This window comes from Panthera onca, chromosome B1 (genome assembly GCF_046562875.1).
Source record: "Panthera onca isolate mPanOnc1 chromosome B1, mPanOnc1 haplotype 2, whole genome shotgun sequence".
Classification (NCBI taxonomy): Eukaryota; Metazoa; Chordata; class Mammalia; order Carnivora; family Felidae; genus Panthera; species Panthera onca.
The window spans coordinates 95,428,494-95,447,730 of record NC_138342.1 but is presented as its reverse complement, the minus strand read 5'-3'; the positions used below and the strand labels follow the sequence as shown (position 1 = coordinate 95,447,730).

The window sequence follows — 19,237 nt, the reverse complement described above, 5'->3', positions numbered from 1 at the left end:
CCCAGGTTTCTGACCCACAGAAACTGTGAGATTGTAAGTATTTGTTATTTTAAGCTTTCATATTTGTGGCAATTATATCACAATAGAAAACTAATACTTTGGTGTATTGTTAGCTAGGGCTCCCATAATGAAGTAACACATACGAAGTTGTTAAACAACAGAAATTTATCTTCTCAAATTCTGGAGGCTAGAAGTCCAAGATCAAAGTTTCAAAAGGTTGTTTTTACCTGAGGGTTCTTTCTTTGGCTTGTAGGTATCTTTTCCCAGTGTCTTCATGTGATCTTCCCTCAATGCTTGTCTGTTCTAAACTCCTCTTTTTAGAAGGACACCAGTCATGTTGAAGTAGAGCTTACGCTAATGACCTCATTTCACCCCTTTAAAGACCCCGTCTCCAAATACAGACTCATTCTGAGGTAGTAAGGGTTTTTTTGTTGTTGTTGTTTTTTTGTTTTTTTTACAAGACATGATACAGCCCATAAGAATAGGCTATATAAAATTCTGTAATTATGTTCATCTTTATAGCTAAAGCTCTATACCACATATTGTCAATAAAGATCTTATTTTTCTTTAATATAATTATATAGATATCAGTTGACATATATAAATACTAAATGATAACATATACGTAATACATATCACATGAGATAGCATATATATTTGCATATCCCTGTCTTTATAAAAATTATAACTCCTATAAGCAAGTATTTTGCATATGTTTTACGTATGACACTTTAGAGAATTTAAGATGGTCTAGATGCAATTTCAAGTCAGGTTTAATCTTTTATGTTTACTTGTGTATTTCTAAATGAGAATATTCTAGAAGGAGCTTGTGTTAAGAATGAGAACCTATTAAAGAGATGGGGGTTTGAAGAATTTACATTTTTTTTTGAAGCACTAACAGTTTCAGATAATGGTAAGGCGAGAAAATATTTGCCTTTATATTTGGTAATCCGGATACAATGGATACATTGCTAGATCCAATACAATGGTATGCTGATTCTTTAAAACACCATTTCTATTTGAGCTATTAATAACATTATATACCCACATTGAGCATAGAGATTACTTAAAAATCACTATGTATGTTTAAAATATTTTTCAAAATTGCCAAAAAAGTATTATGTAAAATAGGTGTTTTTTTTGTAAAATATTCCATTGATTCTCAGAAGTGTTGTCTATAGACCCAGGAGTCCCTGAAACCCTCTTAGAGGATCTACAAGGTCAAAACTATTTTCATAATAAATATAAGACATTGTATGCTTCTGTGGTGTGTGTGTGTGTGTGTGTGTGTTGACGTTTGTACCTATGATGCATAAGAAATAGTAGATAAAATTGCTGGCACCTTTACGTGAATCACATCAGTAGCATCAAACTATATAGTCTGTGTTTTTCAGCATCATACACTCATAGAATAAAAAAACAAAAACAAAAACTTATTTCACTGAGGATTGGACTTAATGAGCCAATTTACTGTTATTAAATCCTGACCTTTGATCACACATCTTTACATTACAACATTCTATGTGATTAAATGATAAGAATGGGTAAAGCACTCAGGCTCCATACGGAGGTACAATGGTTATCTTAAGGAAAAGTACCCTGTAGTCGTTTGAGTTGGAAGCTGAACTAGGTACTCTCAGGGAACACCATTTTTACTTGAAATTACAACTGAAAAACTAGTTATGATTTTTCAGACTTATGTTTTTGAGAGACATTTTATCAAAAATGAACAAAGTGAGCCTATTGCTTGAAGGAAAACTATTGACATTTATTGCTAGTAACAATTCAAACTTTCAAACAAAAATTAGAATTTTGGAAAACTTATATTTACCCATGAGAACGTGATGAATTCCCAAATTTTAAATATTGTTCTGATTATATTAGTGGTGATATTAACAATTGTTTTTATGATAGTAGGTAACAAAATGTGTCAGTGTTTGGAAGAACTACATACTGCACTAAACCAGTATTTTCCAAATGGTTGGTGCATCACATTATAATGTTATGCCTTGGTGTAAAAGATTCGAAGTACAAGAAAGAGCAATGAATTTTAATGTAACGGAGTAAAATTTTACTATATTATAAAATGTATTATATTGTTGAAAATTAATTTGATTTAAACATTAAAGTTCATGACTTCATTGATATGGTTTGGGAAGTACATTGATAAGATTTCAGATTTCGCATGGCAACTAACCTTTAAGAAACTACTACTTGTTGAGTTTGGGGATAATATTAAAACATAATATCCACAATTATCTGAAAAGACTGTGACAATACTGTTTTCCAACTATATAACCTTATGAGGTCAGATTTTCTTCATTTACTTCAAACAAAACAACATATTGCAATAGATTGAATATAGAAGCAAACATGAGAATACAGCTGTCTTCTATTAAGCCAGACATCAAAGAGATTTCCAAAAATGTAAAATCATGCTGGTCTTTATTTTTTCCTTTCAAAATCATTTTTTGAGTATAATTGACATGATGTTATAATAGTTTCAGGTGTACAACATAATAATTGGAAAAGTTTATACATTATGCTATGTTTATCGCAAGCATAGATACTATCTGTCCTCATACGTTCTTATGAAAATGACATTAACTTTAAAAAAAACAGTATTTTTCATGAAAAGTATGTTACTGTGCTAGAGTTAGAAAATCAATGTTTTGCTACCATCAAAGTAAAGACTGGTTCAGACAGGAATCCTCACTGAATGCTAAATCTAGAGGGAAATTTTGATGAAGAGCAGAATGTTTTCCTGACCATAAAAAGTCTCATCACATATTAATTAGTTACAAAGGAAAAATAAGAATAGTAATATTCAGCAGAGAAATTCAACAGCACCTTAACCTGGTAATCAAAGTTACACTTTTGAGAAGCGTTTGGACAATGTATACCTCCAGATGTGATAGCCTGACAAGGATAATGTTCTAGCTGAGAATGTATAGCCTAAATAAAATCAGGAGCGAACATTTGACAATACCAAAATGAGAATCATTCTTTTTCAAAGATAGACATGACGGAATTCTTCAAAACTGTTGGGTCATAAAAGACAAAAACCATGAAATATTCCAGATTAAAGGGAACTGAAGAGAAGTGACAACTAAGTGCCATATCTGACCCTGGACTGCATCCTCCACTAAAGGGAGAAAAATCCTTTAAAGGGCATCTTTGGGTTAAATAGACAAAGTTAGAATATGGATGATAAAGTATCAATGTGACAGTTGCTGAACCTGGTAATTGTAGTGTCTGTGATTATAAGAGAAGATCACAGTTCTTAGGTAATACACACTGAAATTTTAGGGGAAAAGAGCCCTGATGTTTGTAACATACACTCAAATGGTTCAGAAAAAAACCCATTTATTTGTATGTATATTTGTATATTAATTAAATATGTGTAAAACTATACACAGACATATATACATAGGTAAAGAGCATAAATGATTTTTTTAAATGGGTAAAATGTTAATAATAAATTTATCTGTATATAAGTGTTTTTAGTACTGTTCTTCAAATTTTCTGTAAGTTTGTTAATTCCAAATAAAATGTTTAAAAACTAAATGCAGTAACTTACGTTAATATAATGGGTTCATTATTTTTAAATGAATTAATATATAGTGTTTTTCTTAGTTTTGTTTCTCATAGAGTAAATATTAACAGATCTAACCCATATAAATAAAACCCATATAAATAAAACCCATATAAATAAAACCCATATAAATAAAACTCAGTAATTTTTAAGAGTGCTAAGGGCTTCTGAGACTACAGAGGTTGAGGATGATTGGTATACACCATATGTGGGTAGTTAGATGGGTGTTCCCCTCCTTCTCTTAAGGCTCTTTTATGATTCTACTTAATGAGAACTGATTTGCTAGATGCCACTAACTTTATAGTCTAGGGCAAATCAGTTAACCTCTTTATGCCTTATTTTTTATATTTTGAAGATAGATATAATGTTGCCTGTTCTCACAGGGCTATTGTAAGATTTAAGTCAGTTATTTATGTAAGGCTCTCAGCTAATGACCACTCTGCAGTGCTGTCCTTATTGGAAACATGTGTTTCTGCCCTGTTCTTCTTTTTTGCCATTTATTTTGTAATTTCGCCATTGATTTTGGTTATAAATATATACATATGAACCACCACAAAGAAGGCAAAGAAGAGTGTCTGAATAGTTCTTAAAATGCAAGTTACAGTGATCATGCTCTTTCAGAGAAGTGGTTAGGGATACCTAGAAGGGTGAAGATAAGCAGGCAATTTGGGATTTTTGGAAGTCTCTGATAGAAGGAAGAACATCATAAACCTAGGAAGTTGAACCAACAATGAAGAGTGGTTGATAGAAAATATGACAGGACAGGAAATCCTTTTCATTAGGGACAAACTATAACCCTACTTAGCACTGTTTCCATGGCATTCCAGTGTCTAGATAGGCACCCTTTGCTTAAATGTGTATGTCTATTTTGGGTTATGTAAATTGTTGTAATAATATATACTTAAGGTAAAAGAATACTATTGTGCCATTTTCACTGTTTTCTCCAACCTACCTAAATTCAGCTCTGTTCTATATCTCATTCTATCAAGTATCAAGCCAATGAAAAAGAAAAAAAATTAGATTGTTCAACTATGCTATGTTCACCTAGTTACAAATTATCACTTTTTAAAAAGAGATCAAAAGATCAATAAATGTAAAGACTTTATGTCATTTTGATATGCTTTTTTTTGTCTTTTAATCTTTTTTGCTAAGAGCTGTGATTTATTTTATTATTCTTTTTAAACAGATCATCAGAAACTGGAAAGAGAAGCTAGAATTTGCCGTCTTTTGAAGCACCCCAATATTGGTAAGGAAATCTTTTCAGTGTATTTTAAATGTTAACTAAGGCTTATGTTATGGATTGTTTAACCATAATAAAAATGTTACTTTAGTAATTTAGACTATTTGAAACTTAATTTTTTTTTTAATTTTAATGTTTATTTTTGAGAGAGAGAGAGAGAGACAGAGACAGAGACAGAGGGAGGGTGGGCAGAGAAAAAGATACACAGAATCTGAAACAGGCTTCAGGCTCTGAGCTGTCAGCACAGAGCCAGACGCTGGGCTCGAGCTCTGAGGGGCTCGAACTGTGACCGGTGAGATCATGACTTCAGTCAAAGTCAGATACCCAACCTAATGAACCACCCAGACTCCCTGTAGACTATTTGTAACTTTTAAGAAATAAATTCCTAATTTTTGGTCTTGATTACATTTGATTCTTTACAATTTTTGAAAAGTTTTTCAAAAGGTAGTGTGTACTGGCACTTTAAAAATAATATAAAGTATCATTAGGTTAATAGTCCTTTTATGTGTTTTCAAGGATTTTCTGCCATTGCTGAAGTTTGGAGACAGAATTTATGTCATTATTTTAGTCAGCTAAATTACTTTTTACCCTATCCTGTGAGGAGTTTTTCTTATAATCATTGATTCTTTTCCAGAAACTAGTAAAGTTATTTTAGAATATTATCCCTCATGAATTACAAAATAGCATGATAATGTTCAAAATTAAAAAAAAATGCTGAATATAAGAAAAATAGAAGAAACAAAGGAAAGAAAAAGAGCAACAAGAAAAACAAAAAGAACAAGAACATGATTCTGTGACAAGAGTTTTGATTATTTTGGATAAATAGCACTGCCCATCTCTGGTGAGATTTCTTGTCAACCAAACTGTGATATAAAGGTAGTGAGAGAGGGAGTGATAATGTGGTAGAATTGCAAAATCATTCACTGAGAAGGTTTATAGTTCTTCTATTTTTATGAATAGGACCATTCAATTTCTGTTCCTCTTGTAGTTTTTAGTATCCTGCATACTTCTTAGATTCTTAAGTGAATGAATGGATACTGCCAAGTAAATCTGAAGCATTAACAAACTAGCAGCTGTCTAAAGTGAACCTTTTGGTTGGAGAGAGAACAAAACAATGCTGAAATGTAAATCTACCTCTTTTTAAGTATTTTACCCTGATGACAGTCTTTGTTGGCTATATTATTTTGCTAGGGCTGCCATAACAAACTACAACAGATTAGATGGCTTTAACAGAGACATTTATTTTCTCACAATTCTGGAAGTAAGAAATCTGAGATCAAGGTGTTGGTAACGTTTGTTTCTTCTGAGACTTCCCTCCTAGGATTGTAGATAGATGTCTTCTCCCTGTGTCTTTACATGGTCTTGTCTCTGTTGTAATTTTCTCTTCTTATAAGAGCACCATCATTTTGGGTTAGGGTCTACCTTCATGACCTCATTTTAACTTAAATGCCCTTTCAAGACCTCATCTTCAAATACAGTCACTTTTGGAGGTACTGGGATTGAGACACAATTTGGAAAGACACAGTTCAGCCCATAATATTGGCTAGTGAGAAATTACACAATATGACCCACTATGGCTTAAAGAGCACTGTTCATGTTCAGGTTTAAGATAAAATGAAATTTTATGCACTTGTTATTCTTATGAACAAGAGTTGTTATTTTGTTTTTAATCAGGGTCTTTCTGTGAAACTCAGTTTTTGTAGATAATGAAACTAGTTGTCCTCATTTCCTCTAGGAGACCAAAGTCAAACATTCTAAAGACACTCAAACTAAAACAAGAACAATTTTCATTTTGAAAACCCGTGTAGAATAACCTTACTAATGAAGGGGAAGTTGTTCATGGGGGAAAGTTCTAAAGTTTTCTGAGCTAGACAGCACCTTTTACATACCCTGCCACTACATATAATTTTTTTCAGTGGTCCATAGCAGCCAATATCATGGCTCCTTGGTTGCCTCACTTGAGATTTTCTTCCATTTCTCAAGAGTTCAGGAGTATGAAAGCAACTATGAAATTACAGGTCCTTGAATTCTGGGATCTGTTTATAATCACAAGAAAGATTTTTAGTGACCCCGTACTGCAGGGTATGAATCATCGATAGATTATACTTCTAAGACTCACTCTCAGAAATGATAACAGTGGCAAATTCATTCATATTATTCATTCATTCAACAAGTTAATTCTCTGGTAATACAGCAGTAATACAACAGACCATTATACCTGCCCTCATATAGGTTGCATTTTTGGGGTGGACAGACAATAAACAAAGTATAGGATATTATATATTGTGATAGGTACTGAGAAGAAAAATAAAGCAGGGAATGGAAATTGGGAATGTTGGGGGATTTTGATTTTAGATAGTTGGTCAGGGTGACTTTGCTGAGAATGAAACTGGAAGACCTGAAGAACAGGAGGAAGCAAGTCATTTGACTCTCTGGTGAAAAAAGGATCAACAGACAGAGGGAACAGACAGCCGATGTAAAAACTCAGAGGCCAGAGCTCATCCAGTGGATTCCACCAAAACTTTTTTTCTACTTTGAGAAATGTGTTTGAGCTGTTTTTCATTCTGTGTTATCCTAATTGATTATCTTAATTGATCTTCATGTTGTGAAATCTGACGATGTTGTATGTTGTCGTGTAAAGAGAGATGATTAAACACCAACAGTAATTGTCAAAAAAATAGTAGCAGCAAACTAAAGATGGATGCCATAATGGATATCTGAGATTATACTGAAGAGTAGAGGCAAACCGTGCAATAAGCAGAGTCCTGCTGTTCCTGTTGAGATTATTGCACTTGGTTAACAGTGTCACATAGATCACTCGTGCTTACTCACTACTGCTTCAGTTCACTCCAGAAAAACAGCATTTGGTCTTGATTCTCCTGAATAGATGTGATATCTAGTATGGGACTCTTATCCTCTTTTTCCTTTCCTCTATTCTGTTTTTTGCTTGGTTACCTTAAAATCTCTCAGGTTTTAGAACTTGAAGGAAGAAAATACAACTTTTGACAATTTTTTCTCCAGTGAAAATTTGCTGGTTACTTTTTTTATTTTTTTATGGGCCTTTCTCTTGGCACAGAATTGATAATCTGAGAACTTGCAAGGAAAAGGTTTCTCTTGAAGAAACACATTATAAACCAACTAAAATTGGTAATTCATAAGCCACTTTTTTTTTCTTTAGTTTTTTTTTAATGCTTTTCTGATTTTCAAAGTAAAACACACAGTGGAAATTTTGGAAAATACAGTGATTTCTAAAGAAGAAACCAAAGGAAACAACTTTTAAGATTTGTGGTATTTATTTCTGCCTTTTGTGGATAGATCTTATGTATAATGATAACTTTCGGTATTCTCTTCTACATGCTTTCATACCCATTTAGATAAACCATGAAAATATAATTTTTTAAATTGTCTTACTCAACAAAATTTATTTAGTGTATAGCTGTTGCCAGCAGGTTTCTAGGCTCAACACACTGGTGGAGATGAAGTGGGAATCAAGAGAAACAATATCCCTGCTTTTCCCAAAGGTCACACTGTAGTGTAAGGAGATAGACCATAAATGGCCATCATTATGTCATGGAGATTAGTTCTATGCAGAGAATTAAAATAGGGTAATTTGACACCAGAGGATTGGGTGGCTGCTATCAAAGAGAAACAGAATCAGACACTCATTAAAGTCAATAGACAGATTTTATTCTATATTATTGCATTAGGGTAAAGAGTTTAGCTCAATTTCAAATACAGCAGAGACAAGTAGGGATTTATAGTCAGGGAGCAGAATGAGGGGTCAATGAAGTGAAGATTACTAAGAGGAGATATCAAACGTGGGGGGATTCTTAATGAACTTACTAAACTACTAACAAGACTCTTATTAAAGGAAGGCCATAGACTTTGACATCAATGGTGAGGGATGAAGAACTTGATCAGATGTCAGGGGCAATCACATATCAAAGATGGAGGGATAACTTGGTAAGTTCTTTGCTAAGACTATCTTAGCCAGGTTGAGTATAGGGCTGAGACAAGGCCTAGTCAAAAAGTGGGCTCAAAGGAGCCTACATTTTGGTCAAGGGGACAGTCTTTGTCATTACTTTAGAGTGGCTTGCCAGGCAAGATATGTCTGCAGGGGTCACATTTAAATTGATATCTTTAAGACAAGAATCCATGATGAAGAACCTTAGCGAGAAAAGGTTACAGGCAGAGTGAACTTCCCTGTTAGGGGAAGAGTCAGAGGATCGGCATGGAGCCTACCACGAGTGAAGGAGAGAGCAACCTGCCATAGGTCAGAAGGATAGGTAGGTGCGTGACCACGTAGGGCCTTGTAAGCCAGGTTAGAGTTGTTTAGGTTTTATTCTAAGTGCAATGAGAAGCCAGTAGAAGGGTCTTAAGCAAAAGTGTGTTGTCATCTGATTTGTTCTGTCTGCTATGTGTAAAATGGACTGTAGTCAGCTCAGCACAATCAGAGATGATATAGTGCTTCATTAGTTCATTAGAACTAATTAAGGTGTTTATCTTCCTTGGCACCATCTTTTTGGTAAGAATTTAAATAGCTACAGGTGGACCTCTCTTCTGTGTGCTCCACATAGTCCACAAGAAAGCACCATGCGTCTTTTGGTTCAACAAATTTGGGAGTGCAGGCAGTTTTCTGAGCAGCTCCATCTTTTCCCTGCATTTAGAGCAGCTGGCTTGACAATTCTGGTTGAACCCCCAACGAGAAAGATTATAGCTAACTTTATCTTCAGGTGTTAAAGAAATGCGGAGATAATATCTCACCTCAATCTTCTGTTAATTAGCTTATTTTTTATTGTTATGTTCATCCTTTATTTTAATAAAATGGGCTCATTTTTTCTTGAGGTATAAAGAGATCTGGGGTAAATCAAATAGTTTGAGCTATATATGTTAGCATATCTACTAAAGTGAGGGAAAAATACCTTTAAGGTAGTGAAATAAAATACTTGAGGCAATAGCCAAATTGTTCTCAAAATTATTTTATATTTCTGTTTTTTTCATACTTGATCTTTGGTAAACATTATTATTGAGGAATTTATTGAAACCTTTGGTGAAGTCCAAATAATTTAAACAGGGAGTTTTGGGAGATCAGGCAAAATGCTCATTTAATGCGACTATATTAATCTGAAAAGAAGTGGGCCAAGAAAGGAAAAGAGAAAATATCAAGAACTCTGATCTAACCTATCTGAGGTCCCAAGTGAGAAGATACACACTTACCCTTTATTTGTAAGGAGATCGATATGTGAGATAGCTTTTCAGTTTGTGGGATGATAAATTTTGTTGCTGGGCTATCCCATTCTCTGAAGACCTGAAGTTACACTTTGTGTAGACTTTAGAAAGAGCAAGACAGTTTTTTGAAAGTGTAAAGGAACATTTGTATTTGTAGAGGATCAATACCTCCTTTGTAAGGTAAGCCTTTACTGATATGGCTCAATGAATCCCAGGAGCTAGCGAGCCAAAGGAAGGGCTATGTGGCCTTAAAAAAAAAAAAATCTAGTCTGTATTATTACCCTCAGACCCCTAGTACAGTGAGTTAACCATTCTGAGATAACATCATAATACCTTAGTGATTACTACCTTCCTACCAGGCCTCTCAGCCACTACCCCAAAACACATAAACAAAATAACTCATTATAAGATGCAATAGAAAATTAAAGACACAATATTAGTGGAAAAGTCTATAGACTCTGTGAACCTCACTTTATTCTGCTCTGACACTTTCTATATAAGCAGGTTTTTCCATACTCATGAGTGATCATTTATGGCATCTAGGATTTATATAACTTTCTTTTCCTAGAATGTAAAACTGGAAGAGCCTTTAGGAATTATCTAAATCCAACCTAGATTCTGCAGATGGAGATTGGAGGGTTCAGTAAGGGAGATAATACCCAAGGTCACACACAGATCTCCAAAGGGATTAAAAATGCACAACTTGCTTATTACTTCATTTTGCATGTAGTGTCTTTTCTTTTCCCTGACCTTAGGAGGCATCGTGTCCTACTGTAAAACTAATATTTCAACTTCAATCTGAGATCTCCCTAGTCTTTGCAAATAATCCTTGATTTAAATGTCATACCTCTGATTTTCACAAGACAAAATTAAGTCACTTTTGTTTGGCGGTGGTGGTGGTGTGTGTTGATTGATTGTTTTTTGGACTTTTGCTTTTAGCAAAATTTTACATTTTTGTTCTACTCTGCATGCAGTCCTCTTCCAGGTTCCTCGAATTTTTAAGAAACACTCGAATCACACTGTGCAAGCCTAAATTCAATAAATACTTAAATATTCCCAGTAGTTAGTTAGCAAATGATTAAAATGCCTTATAGGTCTATTTGTTATGATATTCCAGTTTGGAATCCTTTGCAAGAGTCGCATGGGAAAGGAGAACACAGTGCAGAGTAAATGTTAATTAGTGTGCTGAGGAAACAAAGTTAATGATTTTATGAATGATACTCAAAAGTCTTTTTCAATGTTGTGAGAAATATAACAACATTGCAAGAGAGTGACACTTAAAGTTTTTCTCTATGACCTCCTCCATTATTGGCAATTATGCCTAATATTCATAACAGTTTGTAATTATACAAGAATAAGTAATTTTTATTGCTAAACAACTTGCTCTACTGACTTTTCAGTAGATAAAAGGTAATTTAACACTATTCAGTAGTAACAAGGCAAAGTACTCTTGTTTTATATTCACCTTTTATTTGGTTAAATCTCACCTCTTTATCTTGATTATTTGGTGTAAAGGCTAAATTACTTCTCAGAATATCTTGTTGTCTGTAGAATTGATTACCCTCTCTTCACAAATGTGAGAAACAGCACAGAAAGGTTTTTTTTTTTTTTATCCAGCAAATAATTATTTTCAAAATTTCTCATTATCTACTGTAGCTTTTTCTTTTTTTCTTTTCATTTATTATGGTACCAGTGATGGGCCCTTCATAATTCTTGCTTGAAAGTTAAATTTATCATCATCTTCAGTAAACAAATTATTTGGTAGAAAGATAAAATATGGATATAAAAATTGTTGATACAAGATAACATTTTAAATTCATTTTTAATTAGTGTTTGAATATGAGTCCTTTTTATTGGCTTCTTTGTAAATAAATTATTTTTTACCTGTATCAGTGAAATAGCCACTTCCCTGTGTTATATTAGAATAGTTGGATTTTATATGAAACTATAGAGAATAAATGATTCTTCTGTTACAAATGAAGGACAATTTGTGCTTTGGACTTACTGAATAGTACACTTTGATTTATCAATGCATAATGCCTAAACATATCTTCTGTTTTGTTCTTCTAAACCTATTTTATGTCCATTTTGTCTTGTCTTCACTAAGTTCAGGGTAGAATCTCGTACCAGAATATTGAAAGTTTCTAACAGTTTCTTGGGCTCAGAATTGTGCCCTACACTGAAACTATGAAAGAAAAAATAATTCCAAACATTACTAGCACCTTTTTGTTTCTTTGTTTGCTTGTTTTACTGGGGCTTGATAGAATCCACTCTCCATTCCCTTACCTCACCCTGGGTAAGAATAACTCCTGTAACCTGGAATCCCTGAAAAGATCTGAGGAACCTTTTAATCCCTTAAAAATCATTGCTGTTTCCCTTTCTTCTGATAGTTTTGCAATAAAAATAAACTTAGATACAATAAGCTATTGTGTTAAGCTTTGAAGATGGCCTGAATAAAAGAAAAAAAAATTGGGTTGGAATTCCAATGAACTTTGTCACTAGAATTAACAGGAGAACTGTTGACTGTGTTATCAGGCAGTAATCTAAATGCTTTCCATGCATCCAGTCTTGTAATCTTCAACACAAACAAGTGCCATTCTCATCTCCATTTTACAGACAAGGAAATAAAGCCCAAACAGGTTACACAGTTAACCAAAGTCAGATAGCTAGTAAGTAGAAGAATTGAGGAGATTTCAGCTGCCACAGACTGGTTATCACTATCCAGGCTCTTCAGCACTTCACTGTGTTGCCTAGAGTTGTGTAATTCTGAATTATTCACATTGTTGTTTAATACGGATCTCCAAATTTTATGAAAATTCGTTAAAATAACAGCAGACTGAGATCCTTTGCTGCAGATATTATATAATTCTATTTATTTCTAGTTCTTATTCTCTGAGGGAAATATCAGCATGAGATCATTGAAATACTTATGGCAAATACAGATACTGTAGAACTAATTATATTTTAATGCCAATCGTTTTTATTGTCTTGGTGAAAAACCTTTTAAGCAGTCATATCTGATCCTGAATTATTTACTTGCTATGCAAGAATATCTTTTACTCTCCTCTTTTATTGATGGGGAAAGTGAGTGAGAAATATTTGTCAGAAAACAATGAAAGTTAAGGAAACTAACAACAGTAGCTGATGTGTAACATATGATAATTAAAAAAAAAAACTATTCTTTAATTTGTAGAAAAAGAATCAGGATATGACACTTATGAGATGATGGATTCTAAGACCAGATAAACCCTTGGAGTTGTGCATATATGTGTGTGCGGGAGGGGGAGTGTTTTAAGCAATTATTGCTTATAGCTTATTTTTATCTTTGCCTATAACTTATTTTAATAGAATAGACAAAGGAATAATAATTTAGAGTTTTCAGATAACTTTTGAAAGTGTAATTTAGAGTCCCATTATACATTTATTTTTAGCATTTTGTAAGGTAACCGTGGTTTAGTTTGATAGAAAAGTTGCCACTTTAGGAGAGGTAGCTCTATATTCTTATTCTTTATAAATTTGAAGAATATATTCTCTTTTAAAATGTTCCACAGGTAGAAGTGTTTGTTCTTTGTATTTGATTCGCATCTGCTTCCCAAAAACTACCCCAGCTCTAATGGTCTTGCTGTAGAGTAATGATTATGTCAGATTGTTGTTTGATATATTCATTTTGTTGATTATTTAGTGTGAAAGGCTAAAAGCCTGTGTTGAAGGAAAGGAAATAGGTACAAACAGTCATATAACTTGAATTCTTCTTAAGGTATTTTTTCACATTTTGTACTTCTGTCGTAATTTATACATTTCCTATGAAATGATACAAACTGCTTGGTAATATTCTGTCCACACTATTGAAGGTCAGTAGTTTTTATAGTTTATTCTTCAAAGATTACTTTCAAATTTTTAGTGATGAGTTTATGTGTAAGTAGTTCAACCAAATGCATAGAATAAGAAAAATTTCTGTAACCTGCAATGTTAACCACCAAAGAAGATAGCAGTAATTTTTATGATTCCATTATTTGAAGTAGAGGAAATCTTGTCTGTCATGTGTTCTGTTCAGAAAATGGATTATTTGACTAACAAAAACTGGAAACTTAAATTTCCACCATAAGGATATTCTGAATTATGATTTCATTAGGTATCAGTGATTTTGCATATATAGATGACTTTATGTTGGATTTGTTAAAAAATGCACATACACATCTGTGCTTTAATTATTAATCTATTTTTCACTGAGAGCAGAGCTCTACTTTCAAATTGAATTGTTGAAGCATAGTGTTATATTTTGCTTAGCTCTGAAAACATTTCTTAAAAGCTTTTGAAAAATATAATAAAATAAACTTATTTAATTTCTTTCTACATATTATTTTTTCTGGGGTGCCTGGTAGCTCAGTTAGTTAATGTCCAACTCTTGATCTCGGCTCAGATCTAACAGTCCGCACAGAGGCTGTGTGGGATTCTCTCTCCCCCTCTCTCTCTGCCTCTTCCCTGTAGTAGTGTGTATGAATGCTCTCGCTCGCTCTCTCAAAATAAATTTAAAAGTAAAAATGAAAATAAAAAGTAAACTATTATTTTTTTCTTTTAATTTCTTAAAACTCATCATTAGATGAGTGTTTTTTTTTTTTTTTTTTTAATTTTTTTTATTTTTTTTTTTTTTTAAATTTTTTTTTTTCAACGTTTTTTTATTTATTTGTGGGACAGAGAGAGACAGAGCATGAACGGGGGAGGGACAGAGAGAGAGGGAGACACAGAATCGGAAACAGGTTCCAGGCTCTGAGCCATCAGCCCAGAGCCTGACGCGGGGCTCCAACTCACGGACCGTGAGATCGTGACCTGGCTGAAGTCGGACGCTTAACCGACTGCGCCACCCAGGCGCCCCGAGTGGTTTTTTTTTTAAATCCATATTTGATTTCAGAATTAAAGAATTATACCAGTGTGGGTAAAGGTAAAATGACAAAAAAGATGAGCAGAATAAAAGTATATGTAATTTGCAAGTTGTCTTCTGTTTCCAGTGATTACTATTAAGCAATGAGTTGAATACTGCTAACTCTGTTGCAGTTAAAATACTGAAAGCCTACAAAGATGAATGAATCATAGTCCTTGACCACAAGTTCACAGTTTTGGAGGGCAGAGAGTTATGTGTGCAACTAAAATACATTGTGGCTACAAACTTTAATGAATCTATTACTAATGTACCATGAGAGCTCTAAGGAATAAACTAAGCATTTTAGCTGAAATACATTGGATAATGAAAAGAATTTTTGCCATAAAGAAGTAGGTATTGTATTCAATAACAGTATAGAACGACAAAACAAAAGGAAAAGATCAGTTGTAAAAGTCTATGGTTACACTCGAAGAATGATAGAAAATCTGGAATGACTAGAGTATAATCTGTATATTGGCCTTAAAGCTTGATTGGGAATGATAAGATAGAGTCTTGGCTTTTCTATGCCAAAGTGTTTGATTTCTAATCTTTAGAAATGAGGCATTATTAAAGATTTATTTAGTTGACTCATAATTATATTGGTTTCTTAGAAGAAAAAGTTGGCAGTAATAAACATAATTTTTTGGAGTCAGGAGAAATTTGTGTTGAAAGAGCATTTGAAAGTCTTTTGAATTAGTTTATGCATAAGACAAATGATGAATTCCTGAACCATGGTAATGGGAACAGAGATGGCAAGAAGGGCAAAGATACTAGAGATATTGTGAAGGTAGAATTAGGAGATCTTGGGCAGAAGTTAAATTGTGGTAAATGACATAGAAAGTGGTTTCTGTGAGGTTTCTAGTTAGGGTGACTGGAGAGATGTTGATATCATTAATAGGGGACAAAGGAAAAGGAAGGTGGAAGAAATTAGAAATTTAGTTGATTTGAGAACATGATTAAATTATTTTTAAAGATTGGAAAATACCTTCGGGGGGGGGGGGCATGGACAAAGAAGGAAAAATCAACATTGCAAATAACACCACATAAAACCCTGATCATTCACTTTTTGCTAAAAACTGCAAGTCTCTCCCCATTTGAGCATTCATCTTCAGGATGGCAGTGGTTGGCAGTGGTTATGATCATTCCTCCTAGACCAAGACTTGAATGTAGCTAGACTTTTGATTTTGGGTTCTTTTTTTCATGCAGGAAATAAAGACTGTCAAATTGGCTTCTCAAAGTACCTTTTGAACAAGTAGGATAGTCACTACACCAACCTCAACACTTAACTGTGGCTGAACATTTCTAGAGTGTTCTTTCCCCCACATTCTATCAACTGGAGAAAGGATCACTTCTCACTGGTCTCTCATGACTTAGCCAAATATATATCGTTTATTGGCTCATTAACCTTATAATTACTTTAATTATATATCCTATCTGACTTACATGTGGGAGACCACATAAAACTCTAGAGAGTATGAAAAGTATTTTTAAGATTTACATGCAAGGGATAGTGAAAGTAGATAAATGTGTACACAGCAGTGTGATGATTGTGAAGATGGTCAAAGACAGATGATGACCAATATCTAGTTGTAAAGAGTATGAAAATGATTTTTTAAGACCAATAATAATTTTCTTAGATTATTTTTATTCTGAATGTGCTTTAAAACAAATTTATATATAAAATTTATAAAATTTTATTGTGGATGAATAAAAGGAAGTTATATTCTGGGGACAAAATATTTGGAAGTGTACAAAAAGCAATATAGGCTTCTTTTCATTTTAGCAAAAATGGTTTAAATGTGTTGACTTTAGATAGGCTTATATCAGTTTATAGTCTTCTAACTATAAGGAAAGGATTAAGACTATGTTTCATTAGCAGGCTTAATTTTGTTGGAGCTATTGTGAAATTGAAGATCATATTTTTTTCTTCTGCCAATTGCTATCCCCCAAACAATTTCTCATTTAAAAGCTGGTAGTACCAAATGTACATTTAAACTTATTTCTTAAGAACTTTATAAAAGAGCTATGATAAAACATGGTTTTCAAATGTCATTCTCATATCTATAGATTATTCCAGCAACCTTTTGTTTTGATACTCCTTTTATAAATCTACCCTTTAAAGTTAAATTACATCTCCTGGTCACTTTCTAAGAATATATTCATAATATGGACAAGAGAAATGAGATTAGGCCACTCCCTTTCCCCCACCCCCAAAAAGCGAAAAAATCATTGATTTAAGGTAGGTTTTCAACCTGGGGTGATTTTGTAGCCTACTGTTTATTCTTCCTGGGGACATTTGGCAGTATGTGTTCTGGTCATTATAACTGGAGGTGCCCATCTGGCATCAATTGAGTAGAGGCCTCAGATGCTTCTAACATCCAACATTGCACAATAATGAATTATTTGGTCCAAAATATTAATAGTGCTGAGATTGAGAAACCCTGATATAAGGTAAGAATAGCAATGATATGACAAAGAGTCAGACTTATTTGGTTTAACTTTGGACCCAGGCAATTTCCTTATTAAAAAAAAAAAAAAAAAAAAAATTAGTATGTCCCTTTAAATGAAAGCCAAGTAAGCAATGATACTTATATAGACTATCCTGTGAGCAAAACTTTCTAAAATATTCCCATTTAACAAAAGAGTAGAAAAATAAAGAACTAGTTTAAGTGTCAGTCATAAATGATGTCACAGCTTAGAATATAGATTTGTCCTAAATCACTGAAAAAGGATATTTACATATTGAAAGGTTTTTTTTTTTTAATTTAAAACTATGAATAAACTCTGTAAGTCAATATTTAAGTAAAATGAGGAGACTACCTCCCAAGAATCACATGTGGATAAGAAAGAAGTAATTATCTGGAAGATAATTTTATCTTTATTGTGACTCATTTTGATTTTATCCTTTTTGGATTTTGAAACTTGTTCAGATAAACTTTTGTCCCTGTCCATAAAATTGTATATTGACACCAATATTTCATGTAGTTTGGAATATTCCAGAGACCAGTAGAGCCCAAATATGGACCTTTTGGAATAGATATCATATTAAAATGGAACAAGACTTACTTTGAAGAAATAAAGTAAAATAGTCTCTTAATCTTAAATGTGACTCTCATGTTAGTCTTAATGATTTTGTAATTCACATAAAAGGATTCACAGATTTCTCTCCATTTCTCTCCAATGTGTTATCAAAAAGCATGCATTTTTAGATTGGAGATGCAACCTGACTGTGGAAGGGAGAAATACCACCCAGCCCCCTTGGTAATTAAACCTCTGGACAGAAACTGAGCTAGTTTTTACACTTACTTATGCCTACTTATACCTTTACATTACTAATGCACCCCCCAAAAAAATTTTAAGAAAATGAATAATGTAAGATTATAGATATGCATCTAATGTAGAGTATAAACTGCTTTTGAGACAATTAAGACATATCTAATTAAAGTGAAGCATAGGAATTGCATTGTAATCAGAAGGTAACCTAGCATAGACTGGTGCTGACATATGCTAATTATAATCCTTTAAAAATCTGTTTATTAAGAGAAGTTTTATTAGGCATTGTTGGCAAGTCTTATTTCTTCACACACTAAAGGATAGTGAAATTTATTTAAATCAAAGAGATTATTTAGTCTTTAAGTTTGACAGGTCTTCTCCCCATTTAATCTGAATCGGTGATGTGTTAATATAGCGGTTGCAAAGTGTTTATCTCACAATAAAATGAAAAAAAAAAAGTTGTAATTCTCTCCTGAGGTTTTTCCAAAAACTAGAAAGTGTTATTTTTTTGAGAAAATATGCAAATGGGCATGTTTATGTTGTAGTTATTTGTCTTTAATTTGGGAACATTTTATTGTTTAGTGAAGTGGCAGGATCCTGCTTAATTTTAACAGGATTGCTGTGGCCTCCGTGAATTCTGACCATGTGTCTCTGCTCAAAAGCTGCTTAGTGGCTTCTGACGTCACTCGGGACAAGTCCTACAGCCCTCACAATGGTCTGAGGCCCAACCCAAGGATTACCTGTCCCTTTACCTTCTGGACCTTACTTTTCTTCTCTCTCCCTCACTTGCTCTGACCCAGCCCCTCTGGGTTCCTGGGGGTTCCTCCGCTGTACCCTGTGTTCCTTCTGAGGGCACTGCTTCTCCCCACTGCAGTGATGCTGGCTCACTTCCTTTAGGCCGCTGCTCAACCGTGACCTCATCCAGGAGGCCTCCCCTGACAGCTCTGCATAAAAAAGCAACCTTCCTTCCCCATGACCACCC

General features: G+C 33.6%; 1 protein-coding gene across 20 annotated transcripts in view; it reads left to right on the top strand.

Moving 5' to 3' along the window:
- CAMK2D (calcium/calmodulin dependent protein kinase II delta) overlaps positions 1–19,237 on the top strand; it is a 313,697-nt gene that overhangs the window by 96,880 nt on the left and 197,580 nt on the right. For all 20 annotated transcript variants that reach the window (XM_060654320.3, XM_060654319.3, XM_060654322.3 and 17 more), the window contains exon 3: positions 4,782–4,841. In XM_060654320.3, the coding sequence (XP_060510303.1) occupies positions 4,782–4,841 (60 nt within the window). The remainder of the gene's footprint in view (positions 1–4,781; positions 4,842–19,237) is intronic.